This window comes from Magnusiomyces paraingens (genome assembly GCF_902498895.1).
Source record: "Magnusiomyces paraingens strain CBS 517.90 genome assembly, contig: contig5, whole genome shotgun sequence".
NCBI lineage: Eukaryota > Fungi > Ascomycota > Dipodascomycetes > Dipodascales > Dipodascaceae > Magnusiomyces > Magnusiomyces paraingens.
The window spans coordinates 852,501-875,785 of NW_022474071.1; the positions used below are offsets into that span (position 1 = coordinate 852,501).

The 23,285-nt window shown below is 34.9% G+C and overlaps 5 protein-coding genes across 5 annotated transcripts; 3 read left to right on the top strand and 2 right to left on the bottom strand.

Moving 5' to 3' along the window:
* Positions 1 to 677: 677 nt before the first annotated feature.
* Positions 678 to 2,288, top strand: SAPINGB_P005939 (uncharacterized protein; the record flags this gene model as incomplete). Its single annotated transcript, XM_032000653.1, has 1 exon — positions 678 to 2,288. The coding sequence occupies one exon, from the start codon at positions 678 to 680 to the stop codon at positions 2,286 to 2,288; it is 1,611 nt and encodes a 536-aa protein (XP_031856544.1).
* Positions 2,289 to 4,033: 1,745 nt separating this feature from the next.
* On the bottom strand, positions 4,034 to 5,535 carry SAPINGB_P005940 (uncharacterized protein; the record flags this gene model as incomplete). The annotated part of the gene is made up of 2 exons (XM_032000654.1): positions 4,034 to 5,106; positions 5,349 to 5,535. The coding sequence occupies 2 exons, from the start codon at positions 5,533 to 5,535 to the stop codon at positions 4,034 to 4,036; spliced, it is 1,260 nt and encodes a 419-aa protein (XP_031856545.1).
* Positions 5,536 to 8,824: 3,289 nt separating this feature from the next.
* On the top strand, positions 8,825 to 11,269 carry SAPINGB_P005941 (uncharacterized protein; the record flags this gene model as incomplete). Its single annotated transcript, XM_032000655.1, has 1 exon — positions 8,825 to 11,269. The coding sequence occupies one exon, from the start codon at positions 8,825 to 8,827 to the stop codon at positions 11,267 to 11,269; it is 2,445 nt and encodes an 814-aa protein (XP_031856546.1).
* Positions 11,270 to 11,342: 73 nt separating this feature from the next.
* SAPINGB_P005942 (uncharacterized protein) lies at positions 11,343 to 13,967 on the bottom strand (the record flags this gene model as incomplete). Its single annotated transcript, XM_032000656.1, has 1 exon — positions 11,343 to 13,967. The coding sequence occupies one exon, from the start codon at positions 13,965 to 13,967 to the stop codon at positions 11,343 to 11,345; it is 2,625 nt and encodes an 874-aa protein (XP_031856547.1).
* A 5,158-nt stretch (positions 13,968 to 19,125) lies between these two features.
* SAPINGB_P005943 (uncharacterized protein) lies at positions 19,126 to 23,193 on the top strand (the record flags this gene model as incomplete). Its single annotated transcript, XM_032000657.1, has 1 exon — positions 19,126 to 23,193. One exon carries the CDS (start codon positions 19,126 to 19,128, stop codon positions 23,191 to 23,193), a length of 4,068 nt encoding a protein of 1,355 aa, XP_031856548.1.
* Between the last annotated feature and the right edge of the window lie 92 nt (positions 23,194 to 23,285).

The window sequence follows — 23,285 nt, forward strand, 5'->3', positions numbered from 1 at the left end:
AACAACAACAACAACAACAACAAAACAATATTGAATGTGATGTAAAAAAAATAAAAAATACAAAAGCCAAACTACTTTTTTTTTTTTTTTTTTTTTTTTTTTTTTTTTTTGTTTGTTTGATTGTTTAAAGTTTTGTGTAAAAATTTCGTAAAATAATTACCCAAAACAGCAACGCTTTGAAGACTCTCCCCTCCCTCTCTCTCTCTCTCTCTGCTAATTTTTTTTTTTTTTTTTTTTTTTTTTTTTTTTTTTCCCATAAAAAAACATTTTCTTTTTACAGCGTTTGTAGAAGTTAACAAAAAAAAAAAAAAAAAAAAAAAAAGAAAAAAAGAAAAGTGTATTTGTTGTCTAAGATTTGAATTTATATATTATATATATATATGTGTGTATTAAAAAAAAAAAAAACTGGAATATTTATCCCCCCAATAATATATAAATATCAAGAAAGATCCCAAGGGTTTTATTTTTTTTATTTTTTTTTCTTCTTATTATTATATTATCATATTATATTTTTATTTATTTTATTATTATCATATTATCATATAATATTGTTTCTATTGTTTGAACATTAGTACTTTATATAAAGGAAAACTAAAAAAAACATAAACATATCTTTTGCCTATTCTCTGAAATATAAATATAATAAATATTTTTATAAAAAAAAAAACAAAACAAAAATGTCTTCGCGTCGCCAACTTACTTATGAAATGAAAATGTCTCTTGTGGATCAAATCCGCAACAATCCATATCAATCAACAAAAGATCTACAGAGATTTTTCTTTGATAGATATCACTGGGAAATCTGTCAAACAACCCTTTCATGTATTCTCAAGAAGGAGGGTCTAGGTATTAAAAAACAAGGTGGTAAAGGTCGTAACAGTTCTGGAGCTCATTATGATTCTTCTTCTATGCAACAAAATGGCATTCAGGAAAAACAACATCACCACCAACACCATCATCAACAACAACACAACCAACAATCTTACTATTCCAACAATTATCATCAACAATACTATTCTCGAACACCTCCTCCTTTTGATCAGCCACAGCAACAGCAGCAGCAACAACAGCTACCATCAATTGACACATTTTTTTCACAAATCTCATCATCTCCTTCACCACCACATCAAACTCCATCACCACAACCTCAGCAGGCCCCATCACCTCGAGGATACAAAATTTACAATACAGACATTTTGTGTACAGCAAGTAGTGAAAATGAAAATGAAAATGGAAACAAACAAAGCCACCACTACCAACACACGGACGAGATTGTGGGCAGGGGAGATGAGCACGAAGAGCAATTGGAAGAGTCACCATCTTTCAGACTTCAAAGTCGGCCGACTCAGGGCCATCAATCCCCACCTACCCCACCAGACCACCACCACCACCATCATAATCACCACCATAATCACTACAGTCACAACCACAACCAACATGTTCAATATCATCATCACCAAATGAACCAATACAAAGCATCATCATCTTCTTCTTCTTCATCTTGTTCTTCCTCTTGTTCCTCTTCTCCAAGTGAATTACCAATGGCGTCTACCTATCAACAAACCCCCCGCGGTAGTTCCAATATTGGTGGGTGCGGACCACAGGCCCAGGCTCCATGCAGCAACCATTTGCCGCTAGCAGCCCCGCACATGCACGGCGGCCAAGCGGCCCCGCTACCACCAATGGCTGTTGTTGCTGGCGCCGCACCTTCAGCACACTCACCGCCGCAGCACCCGTATCCGTACTCGCGCCAACTTGGTCATGACAATAGCAACACTGCACATTACCCTTCTTCGGTAACTGCACCGGTGTCGTCATCATCATCTTCTTCTTCATCTTCCTCATCATCATCATTATCATCATCATCATCATCATCATCATCATCGTCGACTCTACGCAGTGACTTTTACGATATTAATATTATTAATCCAGATGTGAAGAGGTTCCGACCAAGTTCACAGTATCAGCAACTTGAAAAAATAGTGTTACGGTTGGCGTGCGAGTTGCACCGACAATATGCAGCAGAGTCTTCACGACATTTGCCTTCACCGCCAACATCCCCGCAGCAGCATTACTATACTGGAGGTCATAATGATCATGAAAAGGGAAGTAAGCAACCCCAGCTGACTCCTGCGGCTAAAAGTGAGATGGTAAAAAGAATTAAAAAGGAAATCTTAGCCGGGACTCAGTACCGTGATGTACAAAAGCCACTTTATTTGAATCAATTTATTCACAAGTGTTTAAAGAGGTATCAATTTAGCAATGAGTTGATTTCTAGGTTGCAATGAGAGAAATATTTTATATGTATAAAAAAAAAAAAAATAAAAAATATATATGATGAATTATTATTATTATGATTAAAAATGGGATTAAAAAGATATAATTTTTTTTTCTTTTTTTTTTTAAAGAAAAAAATGTGGAGAACATACATTTATTTTCCCTCCCTCCCTCCATCCCCCCCCCCACCTTTGATGATGATGATATTGTCGGCGCGGGGCGAGTTTTTTTTTTTTTTTTGGTATGAAAAAAAAAAAAAAAAAAAAAAAAAAATTCCATATTAGTTTAGTTTATATAAATAATTATTTTGTATATAGACGATTTTGTAAAAAAAAAAAAAAAATTTAAAAATTTAACAAATCCCACCACCACCACCACCACCACCACCACTAATTAACTGCATGCCCATATACACTTTAAAAAAAAAAAAAAGTGGGTACTCATTACGGTAGACAACCACGGAGACCTTCACCACAAACTCCACAAACTCCACAAACTTCACAAACTTCACAAACTTCACAAACTTCACTACCAACCTATGTACTAGCACTACTACCAACCTACTAGCAACAACAAAAAACAAACAAACAAACAAACAAACAAATCACCACCCCGCTCTATTTTATTTTTGCTCTTTTTTTTTTTTTTTTTTTTTTCTCTAACTGCTTTTTACCTGCTCTGTCTGTATGTCTGTATGTCTGTCTTTCTGCTTTGCCTGTCTGCTTTGCCTGTTTTGCGTCGACCACTTTATCGTACACAGTCAGTCACTGCAACAACACACATATTTATTTATTGTTCTAAAGAGGCTGTCAAAAAAAATAAAAAATAAAAAGTAAAAAGTAAAATCAGCCAGCAAATCCCACACACACAAATACACACACATATAAATAAAAATCTTTTCTACCAAAAAACCACCAAAAAAAAAATGCCCCCCCCCCCATACTATTTACTACTATTTATTATTAAGTATTTTTACAATATATATATATATATATTTCTAATTAATTCACCCCACTTAGTTTTGCCTAGCCTAGCCTAGCCTAACCTAGCCTAACCTAATAGGCACATAAATGCGCATACACAAACACATAGATACACACACAAAGCCATTCCAACTGCTTGGCTTACTTACCTGGACTCACTGTAATCTATTTCAATCTATATTTCAATCTAATTCAATCTATTTCAATCTATTTCAATCTATTTCAATCTATTTCATTATATTTCATTCTATATTTCAATCTCTATTTCATTCAAATTCAAATTTAAATTTAAATTCAAATCAATATAAAATCATGCCAAAAAAAAAAAAAAATAAAATAAATAAAAAATAAAAAATAAAAAAAAAACTGCCCCGCTACGCACCAACATACCGCTTGAAAACTTCCCCGCAAAAAATAAAAATTTTTGTTTTGTTTTTTTTTTTCTTTTTAAACAAAAAAAATTAGAAAAAAAAAATCCCTCATAATCATCAATACATTAATTATATCTATATTGTTATAATTGTAATTATTATTATTATTATAATAATAATCATAATAATAGTTGGATGTTGTTTTCGTTGTGGTGGTGGTTGTGGTGGAGGTTGTGGTTGTGATCGTTGTCATGATCTTGGTCGTTAATGGTTGTTATTGTTATTGTTGTTGTTGTTGTAATTACAATATTCTACCTCCTAAACTTATCATACTCTCTTATAAGTAATTACTCACCTACCTTATTACAATACTTACATGCACCCCTCGCGTATTCTTGCCGCTCACTGACCCTTGCGCCGCGCAGCCTCCTTGGAAATCTCCCATGTTGTAAAGTCAACAAGAGACCCAAGTGTAATGGCTGCACCAACCATTGACAACACAGATGTCACAAGGTTCCCCAGAGTCCCCGGTCGATGCTCCTTATTAATCACCTTCAAAGGTGAAATGTCATACTGGAAATATACCCCAGGAACACCTCCACGGCCATGCGCAGTGTGTGGATGATCCGCATCACGACCACCCACAATGTTACGCTCATGTGAAGTTACACTATACTGATTGGTCTCCAAAGCCTTATGGTCAAGAAGCTCGTACCGTGTTGCAACAACTTTTAAAAAATATTGAAACGTAAAATGCTTATCTTCCGTACCCTTGTTCTGCCCATTGAGTGGCTTTACCATTTGTGCGCCATCCTTCCCACCATACCGTTCCTCCAGCCGCGCCGCAACAATACGCTCCTCTGCCTCTTCCTGAGCCCCAGGCATTGCCCCAAACGACAACTCATGCACATTATGTGCAAAGTTATATGGCAAATCCTTTCGCCCATATAATGACAAGTCATGCGAATGACGCCCATTAAATGTGAAAGAAGCTCCAGGAGCAAAATGAAAGTTGCCTGCAACCTTGTTCACCTTAACTGCTCCGGCAACATTGCATCCCTCGTTCTTCATCTGTTCAATCCATTCCTGGTATCCTTCTTCCTCGCATTGCTTAATCCCGCTTCCATCATGGAATGCCCATCCAACTTCACTATATGCAATTCTCACATCAGCACATGTATCGCAACACCGTTTCCCTGCTGCCTTTTCTCCAGGTTCACCATTGCTTCCATCAGAAACTGATCCCCAGCAAGAACCGCAATAATCTGATCCCTTTTTCTCATAAAGTTCACGAATCACCCGACCCCGATCAGACTCGTCAATCTGTTTTACTGTCTTCCCGTCTTCAGAAGTAACAAATTTAATTTGATGCGATGAAATTTCCCGACCATTCTCGTCTACACGAGTCTTATGCACACCGGCCGTAATTGCCTCTTGAACTTCCCCTGAAATGTCCAAAATGTCCATGTATAGTACTTGTTACTCTTGTTAATAATAATAATAAAAATAATAATAATAATAAAAATAAAAATAATAAACCTTATACAACATTTTTTTTTTCTTCAGTACACTTACAATCACAAGGAACATTTGGAAATGTAATGTTGAAATTAATGTTCAATCTCTCTCCTAAAACACTTTTCAGTTAACTCAATTCTTTTTTTTTTTTTCTTTCTTTCCAAATATAAAAAAAATAAAAAAAAAAAACCAATCTTACCTCGGGCCTTATCTACTCTCACCTCGGACAAAAACTCAACGCGTCGGAAATCAATAATCTCCCAAATAGTCAAAACAACAATCACAAACACCGTCAGAATGCTAATCATTCCGCCCAGTGATGTGCGAATCCGTGCCTCCTCCACGGTCTTGGAAAAGAAATCAAACGAAAACAGTCCTTTGACCATATTTGTCTAGCTGTTTTGTTTTGTTTTTTTTTTTTTTTTTTAAATATGATCGGGTTGAATACGGATGGATTCTTTTTGATCTGTTTTATTTTTATGTTTTTTTTTGGTGGTGGTTAAAAAAAAAATAATCACTGGGGATCTTTAATTCTTGTTTACGTGGAAACTTTCAAAAATAAACCCCTAAACCTGATCCCAATATTTCGTTAAAATATCCTGGAGTAAAGCCCTTTCAACCTTTAATTTCTTAACCAAGATTAAAAATGCGTTTAAGATTAAAAAAAAAATTATTCCATTTTCATCAAAACGACCCCGTTACTAAGAAAAAAAAAAGAGTTTTTAATGATTCTCGGTAGAAAGGATAAAAGAAATAAATATGAATATGATTGTTAAAAACTTTTTTATTTTTTTAATAGAAATAAACACAATCTTTGGAAAACAGTCTACCTCGGTTGGTTTCTTTTTTACTTAAATCCCAACAATCATATCATGCAATTTAAAATTTTATATAAAGATAACTAGCTAGTAAACTCCCCCAAGTTCCGATTGTTAATAAATTGTTACTGATATCTTCTATCGGTAATTTTGATTTTTTTTTTTTGTTTTCTAGAAATGAAAAGTCCTGATTCCTTTTTAGGGAGTTTTTTTCCTATTATGCTATTAGACCTTATTGTCGCAGAACGGAAAACATTAAAAAAAAAAAAAAGAAATTTATATTTTTTATATTTGAATACTCAAGAACTCTTTTTTTTTTTTCACCGTGATCGAAAAGAAAAAAAAAAAATTTAATTTCCCCCAATGTTAATCATGTTAATGCTTCCCTTTTTAACTCATTCATTCATTCATTTTATCATGTTGTTTTATCATTCGACTATTGTACTTATAAGCAAATTTAACGTTTGTTTCTCATCTCTAATCACTCTTTTACAATCATTTATTTACATTCTTTTAAGATTTCCCCTATTTTCACAAGTAAAATAAGAAATAAAAATATAAAAATATAAAAATATAAAAATATAAAAATATAAAAAAATAAAAAAATAAAAAAATAAAAAAATAAAAATAATTCAAGCCGAATTAAAACTTCTTTTTTTATAAACTTCTTGTACTTTCTACTTTTCATTTTTACATTGTTTGAAAAAAAAAAAAAAAATTAAGTAAACAAAAAGAAACAAACTTATTTTTAGATCCTTGAATAAAAAAAAAAAAAAAAAAAAAAAAAGGTAAAAAAAAATATAAAATAAATACTTGAATATAATACAATTTTTTTTTTAATTTAAAGCCAAGTTCAGCTGGTTAAAATTTCTTGTAACGTCTTTGACTCACATTTTATTCCGGTCTAGTTTCAGTTGTAAAAGCCCCATTTCATCCCCTTCAAAATAAAAATAAAAATAAAAAAAAAATTCTTTTGTTTTCGGAATTGGTTTACCCCCGTTATTTGCCATTTATCTCCTCTTTTTTTTTTTCATAGTTAAGTTGTTTAACTGGGAAAATGTTTGCTTGCTTGCTTGAAAAAAAAAATTAAACCCCATTGTATTCAACTCATATACCCCCAAAAAAACAATGTGGAATATTAACATCACATTTCCAGGTTAAAATAATTCAGGAACCAACATTTTTTCCCTTTACAAAAAAAAAATAAAATAAAATAAAATAAACTTGTGATATACAGGTTTCAAAAATATTTATTTTCTTCAAAGTACTAGATATTTCATAATTTCTTAAACTTGAAAAAGTCCTAATTTTAAAAAAAAAAATGGAAAATAAAATAAAATAAAATAAAATAAAAAAAAAATTTGACTGTTCTATACTACTGTATCTTCTTTTTTTTTTCATCTTCCACATGCTTGTCACATGTTTTGACTCACATGTTATTTATCAATATAAAATGTTGTTGTATATATATATTTCATGTTTTATAATAAAACGTATAATTATACGTTGTACAATAATGAATATGACAATAAATTATAATGTCCCAAAAAAAAAAAAAAAAAAAAACTTTTTGTCTCGCTTTACACCCAAATGTTTCTAAATATGAAAAGAAAATCATTATGCATATCACGGAATAAACTCTAAAAAAATCAAAAAAAATAAAATAAAAATAAAATAAAATACTTCAAGTTGAGGATGTCGTTTCCCTTCTCTTCCATTTTAGGTTAACCCGATTTTTTTTTTTTCAATTTCTTTTTCGGTTTTGTAAAAAAAAAAAAAAAACAATATCTTACTCAATTGTCAAATGTATTTTTTTTTCTTTAATATACATTTTGTAAAAAAAAAAATTGAAAGTAAATTTCCATTCTTATTATTTTTATTTAAAAATGACCTGTTTTTTTTTTATTATTATTTTATTATTATTTTTTTAAATTATTTTTATCTTTTTTTGATTTTTTACACAAATACAAACTATATTTAACTATTTTTTTTATTTTCATTATTTTCATTATTTTTATCGTCTCATAAATTTCTATCATTATTCTTTTTTACATTTTTTTTTTAAATTGTTGGAATAGTTCAATTGTATGTTCTTTTAAAACTCGATAAGGTTAGTATTGTTTTAATTGATTTTCCCCTTATATTTATTTTTTTATTGTATTTCTTGATCAAAATTATTCATTCCTTCTTACTTAAGTTTACTATTAATAAATTAACTAATCTATACTTTTTATAGACTTTAATCTAGTTGATTGTTTTTTGATTGTTTTTATTTCGATATCTTAAATACTCATCTCATTTTTGAATTAACATTTAAGATACTCTGAAAAATTAGATTGAGTTTTTTTAGTGCCCCCCCTCCATATCAGTAAATTTTTATCATGTTAAAAGTTTATAACCTTTTAACATAGTAATTACTATCTGTTCTTTATTTTTTTTCGATTTCAGGAAAATTGGCCTTTGAGAATTGCATTCCTAGCATAATTCATTCTTTGAAAAAAAAAATAAAAAATAAGAGATTACTAGCTTATCATTTTATTTATCTTTTAAAGTAAACCATGACTTATTATCTATCTATTTATTTATGGTATTCAATTTTTGGAAGCTTTTTATTTAACTTTTGTATATATTTTACTTTTACTTTTACTTTGTTTTTTTTTTTTTCTGCATAGGAAATTTTAAAATTTCGAGTAATTCTACCATTTTCGGATACCCAAATCCCTATTTATAAATCAAAACGTCTCTGAGCCGCATGCACGTGACTTAAGTTTTTTTTCCTGTTTTAAAATTTTTTTTTTTTTTTCTAACCGCTGCTGCTTTGCTCAACTCATTGATACCTTGCAATCAACCATCCACAATGGCTAAAAAAGTCAACTTGAATGCTCCTGCAAAGAAGTCTGCAACTTCTTCTTCTCCTTCAGCAAGTGCACCTACTACATCCGGTAGTGCTTTTGGAAGTAGTCCCTTTGGTGGAAGTGCTTTTGGTACAACTACTACAACTCCTCCCCCTCCTCCCTCATCAGCACAGCCTGCCAGTCAAAAACCAACCAAACCCCCCAAGGAACTGATTCTGAGACCCAGCGTCTCGGCTGGCAACTCTGCTGCGGCCGCAGAATCTCTGGTCTCCCTTTATGCCCACCCAGATACTCTCCGGGCGTATGGCATTGCATCGGGTGACCTCATGGTGGTTTCGAAACCCGACCATCCTGGGCTCGTCTTAATTGCTGCTCAGACCCCTCAGTCATCGCCCAAGGAGGTCGTAAAAATGGCTCATGAAACAAGACAAATACTAGGCCTGGTGCTCGGTGATCGCATCGAAATTAAAAAATATCACCTTGCGCGACCTGAAACTGCGTTATCAGTTACAATTGGGATCGAGCAAGATCCCTCCGAGTTCCAATTACAAGACCAAGTGTCACAGGTCTTGACTGCTGCAGGTATTGTCATGCCTGGGCTTTCATTCACCATCGATTCTGAAAAGTATACTATTCTTGATTGCCAGACACTACCCGACATTGCCTCTCTTTCGGTCTCTGATGGGGCTGAGAAGGACGACAATGATGACTTGGTTACCCCTGTATTTTTATTCAACAACAAGAGTACTCTTGAGTTTACCAATAAAACAATGACCCCTTACAATGTTCAATTACCTGTGCTTCCCAGCTTTAAAGACATTGGCGGCATGTCCAAACAAATTGCTCTTTTGCAATCGAAAATCAAGCTTCCGCTCAACCACCCTAACCTCTTTGAACGTTTTAACAACACATCTCCGGAAACAGGGTTTCTTTTACATGGCCCCTCAGGTACTGGTAAAAGCATGCTGCTAAATGCAATTGCACACGAAATGAATTCACATGTGCTTACCATCAACGGGCCGTCAATTGTGTCCAAGTACTTGGGCGAAACAGAGGCTGCGCTGCGTCAGGTGTTTGCAGAGGCCCGCCGATACCAGCCTGCTCTTATTTTCATTGACGAGATCGATGCGCTTGTCCCGCGAAGAGGATCTGACGATGCAGGCGAAGCCGAGTCACGCGTTGTGTCCACGCTGTTGACATTGATGGATAGCAACCACCGGGGCGGAAAGGCGGGCGGCAGCAGTAGCGGCAGTAGCAGTAGCAACCGGGTGATTGTAATCGGAGCCACAAACCGGCCCAACTCGATCGATCCTGCGCTGCGGCGCGCCGGAAGATTCGGCCAAGAAATCGAGATTGGGATTCCCGACGCGCAGGACCGCGTAGAAATTCTGCAGCTGATGCTGCATGGAATGCCACACAAGTTATCTGAAGAACAGGTTGTGGAACTAGCGGCAACCAAAATGCACGGCTACGTGGGCGCAGATATTAGCGCACTGGTGGGACAGTGTGTAAGCCTGGCTATTGACCGAGGACTCGCTCAGGACTTGCCACCGGAAGAAATGTACATCACAAGCGAGGATGCAGCCCGCGCATTGCTGGAGGTGCGGCCAAGTGCAATGCGTGAAATAGTTTTGGAGACTCCTAAAGTGTACTGGACTGATATTGGTGGGCAGGAGGAAGTGAAACAAAAGCTTAAAGAAACAGTGGATTGGCCATTGTCACATCCAGAGACATTCAAGCGACTAGGTGTACATCAACCCAAGGGTATTTTGTTATACGGTCCTCCTGGGTGCTCCAAGACGTTGACGGCCAAGGCTCTTGCGACCGAAGCAGGACTCAACTTTTTGGCGGTTAAGGGGCCTGAGATTTTTAACAAGTATGTAGGAGAAAGTGAACGAGCTGTGCGTGATGTGTTTCGCAAAGCACGAGCAGCAGCTCCTTCTATTATTTTCTTTGATGAGATTGACGCGCTAAGTGCTTCGAGAGAGGATGGAGGAGGTGGTGGTAGCAGTGACCGGGTGTTGACATCACTGTTGAACGAGATGGATGGTATTGAGACACTTGTAGGAGTAACTGTACTTGCAGCGACGAACCGGCCAGATGTTATTGATGCAGCTCTGATGCGTCCAGGGCGTCTTGATCGATTAATTTATGTGGGGCCACCAGATTTTGAAGCCCGCAAAAAGATTTTGGAGATTCAGTTTAAGAAAATGGCAGTCGGAGAGGATGTGAAGATTGACGAACTTGCAGAGGCTACCCAAGGATGTTCTGGCGCTGAGATTGTACAATTTTGCCAAGAAGCAGGGTTGCTTGCAATGAATGAAGATCTGGATATCAAGTGCATCTATGATCGTCACATGCAGGAAGCTTTGGCCGGGATCAAGCGGGGGATCACTAAGGAGATGATTGAGTTTTACGAGAATTATAATAGAGAGGGTAAAGCTTGAAAGGAAGGTTAATTTTTTTTATTTTATTTTATTTTATTTTATTTTATTTTAAAAGATTTAGAGAATTAAAGAATTAACACCAAATATTATAAAAATAGTAAAGTTTTCCGCGGTTTTTCTTGCGGAGTTCTTCTTCGGCCAGCTCGAGTTGGAGGATTTCAACGTCGTGTTGGCGGCGGCCCGTGTCTAGGTCCATTTCCTTTGCCTTGAGGACTTTTGTTTTGTAGTACAGCTTGTAAGGGAGGTAAAAGAGAAGGATGATTGGACCTGCCAGGTAAACTTCAAAGAAAGCTTTAGGGTCTGCGGAATCTGAGTCGATGGGGAAAAGACCGATCCAGACAAGCAGACCTAGAATGACAATGTTGATGAGAAACCCGATAAGAGACCCCCAGATTCCCAGTGGAGCTTTGAACGCAAGCTCACCAGTATTACGGCCTTGTGCTTTGAGGCCTTGTCTGAACCGGATATGGCAGAGACAAATGGACCCCCAGGTGAAGATACACGAGAGACCAGACAATGAAAGAAGCCAGTTAAAGACCTCGGCCTCTTTATTAGAAGCACTTACATAGGCAAGAAACCCAAACATGAGGGAAAACAAGAGAGCATAGATGGGCCGGCCAGCCTTGTCAATGTAAGAGAATTGTTTAGGGGCCTGGCCCATGGCTGCTAGACCTGCGATTGAACGGGAGGCAGCATAAACAGAGGAACTAGCTACAGAAAGAACCGAAATGAGAATGACGGCGTTAAAAACTGAAGGAAGACCCTTTATACCTGCTTCCTTGATGGCGATGACAAATGGGGATGTAGATACATCGACGACAGAAGAGCGTGGAGACTTTGATTCTTGAACATTTTCAGTGCTGGTAAGTCTTGGATCTGTGTAGGGGACGAGGCAGCCGACAATGATGAGAGAGACGATGTAAAAGAGAATGATTCTCCAGCATACCTTTTTCACGGCGGAGGGGACTGCTCGCCGAGGGTTTTTGGCTTCTGCAGCAGCAAGACCTGAAAGTTCAGTGCCAATGTAGGAAAAGGCTGCGTTTACAAAAGCTGCAACTACACCTTTGAAGCCGTTGGCAAAGGAGCCCGGGTCGTGCCAGTAGTGGCCACCAATATAACCGTGGTTGGGGCCTCCACCCGAGATGAGGACGATACCCATGATGATGAAGCCTGAGATTGCACAGATTTTGATGATGGAAAAGAAGAATTCGATTTCGCCAAAGACCTTGACGCCGAAGAGATTAAAAGCGGCAATGAAGAAGATAAAGAGTGAGATCCAAGCTGCAGAGTTGACATCTGCAGCACTATATCTATCGCTTGGGGCCCAGTATTTGATTGTGATTGCGGCAGCAACAAGTTCAAGAGGGAAAACTGTAAGCCACTGGATAGCATAGTTCCATCCCATGGCAAACCCCCAAGCTGGGTCCAAGAAACGCGACGCGTAGGTGGAAAAGGAACCGGATACGGGGAACTGGACGGCCAGTTCGCCCAGCGCCTGGATCGTAAAAGTTAGCATGATACCGGTGAGAGTGAAACCAATGACAAGCGATGCAGGACCACCAGTGGCAAGTGAAGAACCTGAGCGGATAAAGAGACCGGTGCCGATGGCACCGCCAAAGGCAATCATCTGCATGTGGCGGGGCTTGAGGCCGCGGACAAGTGGGGCTTCAGCTGTTGCATGGACGCCGGCGTCTAGTCTGCTGTTAGCATTATTGTTATTTTCGAGGTCCCTTTCTTCTTCTTCTTCTTCTTCTTCGTCTGAAGAGGAGTAAGAGTAGTTGTATGATTTGAAGTGGCTATTGTTGTTGTTGTTATTATTATTGTTATTGTTATTGTTATTGTTATTGTTATTGACTATCGTAAAGGAATCTTTAAACTGAGCCCAACCAGATTTTTTGCGTCGTTTTTTTTTGCTTCGGGTTGACATGGCTTGGAAACGGACATTATTTTTGGAATCAGAAACAGAAGAAGGTGCTAGTGAACTTCGGCGGTCATAGAGAATCTCATTAAGAGCTGTGTAGTAACCCGCAGCCTCATCGTCAGCAGCATTATTATTATTGGTATTAGTATTAGTATGAGAGTCTGGGCGGTATGGCAAGGGTTGTGGAGGTTGGTGAGTGGTTGTGGAGGATGAAGTAGCGTTAGAAGCTGTGGGAGTTACAGGTGATGATTCCGAGATGTTATCGAGATGGGCATTTGATTGAGATGTTGAGTATTTGGGGAAAAGTTTGGTCTTGACTTTATGGGTTAAGCGACTTGTAGATGAAGGAGGAGGAGAAGGGGATGTTTTAGGGGATCGGAGTAACAGCTGTGAATTTGAAGTTTGTGAGACAGAGCCTGAGGTTGATGGAGGTCTTGTTTGGGACCTCCTTGGGGTATGATAGTTTCGACTGGAAGTTTGGTTGATGTTATTGTTATTGTCGTTTGTATGGATGGTTTCAAGGTAGTCTGTATAGTTGCTATGGATAGAAGCCTGGTCGGTCTGTCTGAAGTACTCTGTTAGTGAGATATTGTCATCATAGTCGAGACCCTGGCCAGGAGTCAGTGCAGGCAGTGCAGCTGGAGCTGGAGGTGTTACCGGTATGGACTGAGCTGGTTGCTGTTGTTGTTGTTGCTGTTGTTGTTGTTGTTGTTGTTGGTCATAGTTAGTGTCTGTTATATTTTGTTTGCCAAAGAAGCCTTTAAAAGTGGCTTTCATGGTTATATATATATTATAAATAGGTGATGGATTCTATTTCTATACATATATATATATATATTGAAATGCAAATATAAGGTATCTATATATATAAAAAAAATATATTGGGGATGGATGTAGATATTAAATGTATAAAGCTTTTGATTATCTTGAGATTTTAAATGATTTTGATTGACCAGAAGGGAAAAGAAGGTTATTTTGCAGCAACAACAGATATCTGTCTATGATAAAAAAAAAAAATAAATAAATAAATAAAACGGTTGCGTGAAAAACGGTTCTAATTCCAAAATATTTTTTTTTTCTTTTTTGCTAGGGCTGTTGGTGCTGCTGGTGCTGCTGGTGCTGCTGGTGCTGCTGGTGCTGCTAGTGCTGTTACTTCTACTTCTACCGCCCAGTTCTTGAGTGCCACGCACGATAAAGTAAATGCATCCATTCATCTATTATTATTATTTTAATACAATTTACGCGCCCACTTTGATTGCTTTTGTGTGTGTAGTATTTGATGTTGATAATTTTTTTTTGTTTAGGGCTTGACTTATAAGTTAGTAATGCTTGTAATATACCATCAACATACCTAAATGGGTCTTTTTTGTTTATTTGTTTGGAATTTGTATGGGAATACTTAGCGATATACCTGCAGCCATCCTTGTTAGGGAAGCTCGAGAAAGGTCAAAAATAAAAAAAATAAAAAAAAATAAAAAATAAAAAATAAAAGTGATTGAATCGTGGCATGCCCGAAAAGGGAAATCTCGTGAGTCGGTTGTTATCAAAGGGGGGGCAAAGGGCTTTAGTGTGTTAAAGTTGTAGAGTGCATTTAAGGAGAAAACATTAAAAATTAAAGGGTTTATAAAAAAATTTTATAAACAATTTTAAATGTTTTGTAAATTTAAATAAGGTTTAATACTATAAAAACACAAAACATTGTCCATTTGTTTACAAAAGTTTTCATTTATTATTGTGTTAATTCAAGATCTACTAAGAAGACTAACATCTAAGTTACAACGGGCACTATGGCCGAGCGGTTAAGGCGAAAGACTTGAATACGTTCAAGGCATCTTTTGGGATTTCCCTCGCAGGTTCGAGTCCTGCTGGTGTCGATATAACTTTTTTTATATTTATTAATTTTATTTTTTTTTTTTTGTTTTTAAAAAAAATAATTTTTTTTTTAATTTAATATTGTGGGGTTAAAAACAAAAAACAAAAAAAAAAGAAAAACTTCTTTCAGGGTCATTTGTTTAAAAAAAAAAAAAATTTTTTTTTTAGCGATAAAACAGTGTATAAGAAAAGTTTAATAAAAAATGAGGGGGAGGGGTGAATTGCAATTGCAATTGCAATTGCAGTTGAAGTGTAAAAGAAAGTTTTTTATGATTTTTTTTTTTTTTTTTTTTTTTTTTTTTTTTTTTTTTTTTTACATCATCATCGTTACTATATAAATATAAATATAATAAATATATATATGTTAAAAGAAATTTCATAAGAGAAATATTTTACTATATAGAAAATATAAATATATAAATATATAAATATATAAATATAAGAAGAAAAATGAAAATCACCACAAAACTTCTTTAATTTCTTTTCATTTTTTTTTTTTTCTTTAAGCGGGGAAGAACAAAAAAAAAATTGTTTAATCTTTAAGAAAATATTATATATTATATATAATAGTATAGTTATATAGTTATATAAATAAAAGGCAACAACAATATGATATCATTCAATTATTTATTTATTTATTTACAACAAAAAATAAACTCTGGGCTTTACTTTTAAACCTTGTGAAAAAAAAAAAAAAAAAAGTCACTCAACTAAACCTAGTCTAGAAATTCAGGTATTTTCAGTATCAAAAAAAAAAAAAACAAAGAACTTTTAAATTTTAAAATTTTTTTTTATTCCGTCCAGTTATCTTTTTTTTTTTTTTATTTTCCTCGAACATTTGTAGTATTACTATAAAGATAGATAGATAGACAGATAGACAGATAGATATATTGATAGGTAAATATATAAACCCTGGTATGATGATAGTTGTCACGTACATACGTACGGCGTAGCATCTCTTCCAAAAGGATATATATGAACAAAATGTTTAAATATATATAACTACTTATATAAAGATCCAGTTTTGGATTTTTTTGCGTTTTTAGTATATATAGTAGTAAATTGGCTTTTAAACTGTTAATCAAGCAAATCAAGCAAATCAAGCAAATCAAGCAAATCAAGCAAATCAAGCAAATCAAGCAAATCAAGCAAATCAAGCAAACTATTATTGTTCTTAAAGTAGGTCAAGTGAACTCATCAAACTTATGGAGGGGCCAGAGTTTAAATGAAAGAAAAAAAAAAAAAAAAAAAAAAAAAAAAAAAGAGAAGGACTTGAATTCAAATATGTCATTTGATTTAATTAAAAAAAAAAAAAAAAAAAAACTTCCTAGAATTTTCTAAAAAAAAAAAAAAAAAAAAAAAACAGAGATTTCATGATTTCAATTATTTTTATTTTCTTTATTATTTTTTTTTTTTTTTTTTTTTTTGAAAATGTTGATATTGATGATGACAACAAAATAGAGAGAGAAAAAAAAAAAAAAAAAGACAAGTAATTGAAATTGAGATTTGGGATACTTGATAATCATAATCATAAGTATAAATATAAATATAAATATAAATATAAATATAAATATAAATATAAATATAAATATAAATATAAATATAAATATAAATATAAATATAAATATAAATATAAATATAAATATAAATATAAATATAAATATAAATATAAATATAAATATAAATATAAATATAAATATAAATATAAATATAAATATAAATATAAATATAAATATAAATATAAATATAAATATAAATATAAATATAAATATAAATATAAATATAAATATAAATATAAATATAAATATAAATATAAATATAAATATAAATATAAATATAAATATAAATATAAATATAATAATTACGTCATATATAAAATTTCTTTTATTATTTCTGATCATGATGATGATGTAGTATAAAAGTTCTGTGCTTTAAATAAAACAATATTTATATTTAATAGTATTTTGAGCAATTTTTATATAAAAATAATATTTTTTTGATAAAAAAGTTACTAAATTAAATTAAATTTTAAATTTTGTTTTATTTTATTTTATTTTATTTTATTTTTTTAAAGAAATTGTTTGTTTGTTTGTTTGTTTGTTTTTATTCAAGGGTTATAGAATTATATAACATCAGCATCTGCGCTATCCTTCTTGTCCATACTATATATTTTTTCATTTTGATAATAAACTTTTAATTTTGGCTTCAACATTGCATCTCCAACAGCCCGAAAATAAGTCCTGATGCCAGCTTACGAGGAACAGGGGGTTAAAATAACCAAACCTTCCCAACCTATCTCCACTTGTCTTCATCAACGCTGTAATTGTATTTCTTAATCCCTCCAAGCAGAGATAAAGCTTACAATCTCTTGTAAGCCAGTTAAACTGTTTAAGAGAGTCGACATGTCCATCTTTGGAGATATCCGTTTCAGTCCTTTTCTTTCCTCTTCAAGCAAAGGACACTCAACTAAAATGTGATGAACTGTTTCCAGCTCTCCACATTTGCAGTTGTAACTATCCTTTTCAATTCCAAACTTTTTAAACCATGCGCCAAAGTTGCCATGGCCTGTGCGAAACAGAGTAATATTACTCAAGATCCTTCGACTATCTTTCTTCATGCCTTTTAAAGAAATTTTTTTTAAATTGTTAAAGCGTAATAATGTCATTCGTCTTTTGTATTTGCAATATTTAAATTTTTTATCAAAGTGATGCAGTGGCTCAATGGTAGAGCATTGGATTCCAAATCCAAAGGCTGCAGGTTCGATTCCTGTCTGTGTCATTTAACAATTATTGTTTATTTTTTTATTAACTTATCTTAGTGGGGGTTATTTTTGTTATTATTTTACTCTTTGTTTGCTATTTAGCAAGTGTATGAGTGTGAGAATGAGAAAGAACGGCGCTTGAAAAATAAAAAAAAAAAAAAGGGGCAGGTATTTTTGTTACAAGTTTATTAAAAAAAAAAGAAAAGTTTGTAATTAATTAATTAAATTTGTGATGGAGGGGTAAGCGGGTCATTCTTTTTTGGGAACAAAAAAAAAAAAAAAAAAAAAGAGGGGAGGTAATAATATATATAATTAACAACTATTTTAGAAAATAAAAAATCAGCAAAAAGGCGGGGTGAAAGGCATTGAAAATAAAAAAAAAATAATAATAAAAATAATAAAAAAATGGGTGAATATTATTGGATTGGACTATTTTTTTTTTTTTTTTTTTTTTTTTTTAAAGAGAAAGCAAAAGTAAAAACTTTAAAACTTAATTAAATTAATTATAATTAAATTTAAAATAACAATTCAATAATACTATTATCATAACATTTTATTATTTTAATTCAATTCAATTCAATTCAATTCAATTCAATTTTAAATTTAAATTTAAATTCATTTTGTTAAATATATATTTTTTTTTCCTTTTTTTAAGCGGAAAAAAACAAGCACGTATTTCATTTTTTTATAAGGTGGTGGGTGACAATACTTACTTACTTACTTAATTACTTACTTATTTATTTGTATATACAAAGTACAAAGTACCAAGTACAAAGTACAAAATAAAAAAAATACAGTCTCAGATACTTCTAAACAAAAACTAGAAAAAAAAAAAAAATAAAAAAAAATAATTAAAATAATTAAAAAAAATAATTAAAAAAAATAATTAAAAAAATAATTACAAAATTAAAACAAAACAAAAACCTTCACCCCGCATTTTCAGTTGCTTCCTTTATTTATTTAATTTTTTTTTTTTTTTTTTTTAAAAAACTAACATACACAAAGCCTTAAAAAAGTTTACTCTAAAAAAAAAAAAAAAAAAAAAAATACTCCAATTTTCTCTTCTCTTTTTAATTTTTAATTTTTTTTTTTTATGGTATTATCATCATCATCATTATCATTATCATCATCTCCATTTTACAACTTTTAATATTAATAATTATAATCATAATAATTAATCTTATATACACCAAATACTACTACTAGACAAAATAAAAACTCAATCTTTAGATTCTTTGCTATTTCTTTCCTATAATTAAATTATCCCGAAAAAAAAAAAAAAACAAAAAAAAAAAAAAAACAATGGACCTTTCGTCTGTTCATCCCTCCGCGGCTGTAACCTCTTCAGACGTTGTCCACTCTGTGCAACAGCAACATCTTCATCATCTCTCACAGCCACAACCACAACATCCAATACAACATCACCATCCACCAACAATCCTTCAAAGCTCTCATCCAAGTCCTACAAATACTCAGTGTCTACCTTCACCCATAGGCTCTAATCTATACAATTCTCAACAACAGCAACAGCAACAACAACAACAGGCTCAGTTGCAATCTCAAAATCAACTTTCTCAAGCTACTTTTAACCAACAATCTTCTTCTCAAAGTCAGCAACACCAGCAACACCAGCAACAACAACAACCTACTCAGTTCTACTCAAATTATTCTGCTACATCCCAAGCAAACCAACAACATCTACCTCAATTGACTCTTGGAAATGCCTTTTCCTTTCAAATAAAACAATCAGAATCTCAAGGGTCGCCTCAGAGACCTTCAGTCAGCCCTTACCAACAACAACAACAGCCACAACCACATGATTTACTTACCGAATGTCGAACTCTTCTTCAAAATCTTAACCAACGTGATATGAATCTTCATGACCAGCTGGCCCAAGTCATTGCTAATCTAACAAACTCAATCAATTCCCAACAACCAAACCAAACAACAGCCCATATTAGTAACGTACTTAAAACCCAACAAGCAGATGTCCAACTGCTCAAAAAACAAAACGATAAAACGGCCAGGGCCTTGGCACTTCTTGACAATCGTGTCCAAACTCTTCTCAGAATTCAATATGAGCATTCAAAAGCAACAGCAACATTAGCAAAGGAACTCGGTGCTGCAACTGCTGCTGTGGTTTCTATAACTAATACAAATCAATCAAATACTAATACTACTACTAATAATAATCCCCTTGCATCTTCATCAAACTCTCTAAATATCAACGCCTTATCTGAATCCATTGCTGGCCATTTAGGAAACCTGGTTAACTCAACCATTAGTCTTAATGAAGAATTTGCTACTGACTATCCATCCGACCTGGAGTCCGATGTTAATAATAATAATAATAGTAATAGTAATAATAACGATAATGATAATATTAATAATAATAATAATAACGATAATGATAATATTAATAATAATAATAATAATAATAATAATAATAATAATAATAATAATAATAATAATCTTCATCATAGTAAGAAACTTCATAAAGACCGTCTGAGTATCAGTAGTACCATTAGCAACATTGGTAACACAAGCAGCAATAATACAAACAGTAGTAGCAGTAGCAGCATTAGTAACAACAACAACATCAATAAAAATAACCACCCAGTTAGTCACCTTACAAATGATCATGGAATTGGCCCTCCGCAACTCTCTTTAGGTCTTTCTTTAAATACAGACTCTACTGATCTCGGGCTTGGCCTCTCGGGGAATAACAGCTCCCCCGTGGCTGCAAACTCCGCGGGGTCTACTCGCTCAAGCTTTAGCCATCATAGAAGGCAAAGCTCATTACAACAACAGATTGCCCAACATAGATCATCCATCGATCACTCTCATCAAGGCTCACTAAATATTTTAAGTACACCCAATCATCATCACCATCATCATTCGTTATTTGATACCCGGGAAATAAGTGGGGGCCTGTTGCGTGACGAAAGAGGGGGTGAGGTCAAGAGCGGGGCTGCTGCAACATCCTCAACAACTACAACTACTACTACAACTGCAACTACAACATCATCGTCAATAACATCAACATCTTCATCATCAAATCCTCGAAATTCAACAGCAACAACATCTCCAATTGCTGGAGCTCCTGCTAATGCTTCTACTAACGTGGCAACTATACTAAATGGAAATGAGTTGGGCACACCTCAAAGTAATACAAACTTGTACCAGCAACAGCATGTTTCTCCTCAAGGAGTACCTACTCAAGGTACTGGTACTTCAACTTCCAGCGCATCACAACAACAACACCCCACTCATCCAGACTCTCAAACTATTGAACAGCAATTTGTACAGCATCTGAACCGAGCTGCTGCTGCTGCTGCTGCCGTCGCCGCTGTTGCTGCCGCTACTGCAACTTCTTCAACAGATGTGTCAACAGGTACTACAACAAATTCAACCAACAACCCTAGAGCTGGTGGAAGAGGAGTAGGAGTAGGAGTAGGAGGAGATGAAGCAGATACAGATATGGCTCTAGATGAACATGACCTCATGTCGCACTTTACAAACCCTTTCAATAGACATGCTACGGACCATCAACATAACCCTCAATCTGGCTCAACCTCGGTGGTCTCTTCGTCTTCTGGAGCTAGCCATTTGAGTCATGACCCCCACGGGACATTTGCTCAATATGGAATTTCTACTATTCAACAGCAGCAACAACAATCACAATCACAACAACAACATCCATCATTATCACCCCAAGTTAGTACCAATGGCAATTCAACATTGGAATCCTCGGTCAGTGGTGGTAGTGCTGCAGCCGTAGGTGGTAACGGTGCAGGCAACGGAGCATCTTCGGCTACATCTAACTCGCTGGCGAGTAACAGTGGCAGTAATAACAACCAAAGTAACAACAATAACAATAACAACAACAACACAAGTAGCAACAACAACAACACAAGTAGCAACAACAACAACACAAGTAGCAACAACAACAACAACAACAACAACAGAAGTTTAAGGGGGTCCGTGTCAGGACCCGGACAACATTTTCATGGGCTTCCCCACATTGCTCCCTCGAGCCTCACTCAGCATCATCTAACTACAGGCCACGAAGAATCTTCACCTCAACAAATTAAAAATGAAGCCAACCAACCCCAGATTAGTGGCAGTAATGGGTTTGCCCGAAGCAATCGTAATTCAGTAGTTGGGAATTCTGTGAATGTTGGTAGAGGACGAAGTAACAGTACAAACAGTACAACCACCAGTGGGGGGCGGTCTGTGGGCAGCAATAATACAGGTGATATGTTGTGTCTATCACAACTGGTCAATGGGTCAGCTGCTTCTTCGGGGTCTTCTTCTTCTTCTTCGGCTTCTTCTGCTATTGGAGATGAAAATTCCTTGGGAAAAGAGTCGGAGAAAATTGCAAGTCTTAATGAAAATGAAAAGGGACAGATTGAAAATGAATCTAAAGACAAAATTTTGGGGCAATTGGGGCAACAACATACAAGAGGAACTACAAGGAAAGAGCGGGGGTCTGGACAACCAGCAAAACGTGGGCGACGAGGGAGGCCTCCTGGAAGATTAAACAATAGTTCCATTGCAGCTGCAGCTGCAGCTGCAGCCGCGGCGGCGGCCGCAGCTTCGGCGGCTGCAAACACGGCAGTAGTCCCTACAACCACAGGAAATGGTTCAACGTCATCCTCATCATCTTCTGTTTCAGGGTCCTCTGGCCTCAATAATCCTGAGGTCTTGGGGCTACATCACGGTCTTCATCCATCACTCGACTCGAATGATGTGACTGCGGCGAGTCTGGTGGGCAGCATAAATGCCGGGATGCTTGATCTTGAGACTCTTGCCAACTCTGGGTTAACGGATGGAGAAGATTCGGATGACGCGACTTCGCGTGGGCTCTCTAATGCGGGACATGGCAATGGTCTGGATCTTGGTGTCGGGATTCTAGGTGAAACCATGGATACAACTCACAACCAAGCAGCAGCGCTTCTTTTGCGACGGCGCGATGCCAAAGATTCAGCGCACGCACGTAACGTGGCTCGAGGTAGGGCTGCTCACCCGCATGCCAAATACTACGAACTGCGGATCGAGGAAATCAAGACTCTCAAATCGTTCAAAGAAGCGTACATTGAGTTTACCCAGGGGATCCGTGGGAACCCATCTATCCGCGAACAAGAAGCGTATCTTCGCACAACTTTTGGGACTCACTACTTTATCCAACTCAAGCAAGCGCGATCGTTTCGTAGAAGGAAAACATTAATCACGTTGATTGATAAGGTCAGATTACACCATCAATGCTCTCTTGACGAAGCTTGTGCGAGGTTGGAAAACTTTAGACAACACTCCAATAAGACCATATCATGGGTCTGCAACCATCTTCCTCCAGCCAACGAGCTGTAATTGTAAATTATTCAAAAAAGATAAAGATAAAAAAAAAAAAAAAAATTTTTTTTTTCAATAATCTATTAAACATGTATAATAAATATTGTTCT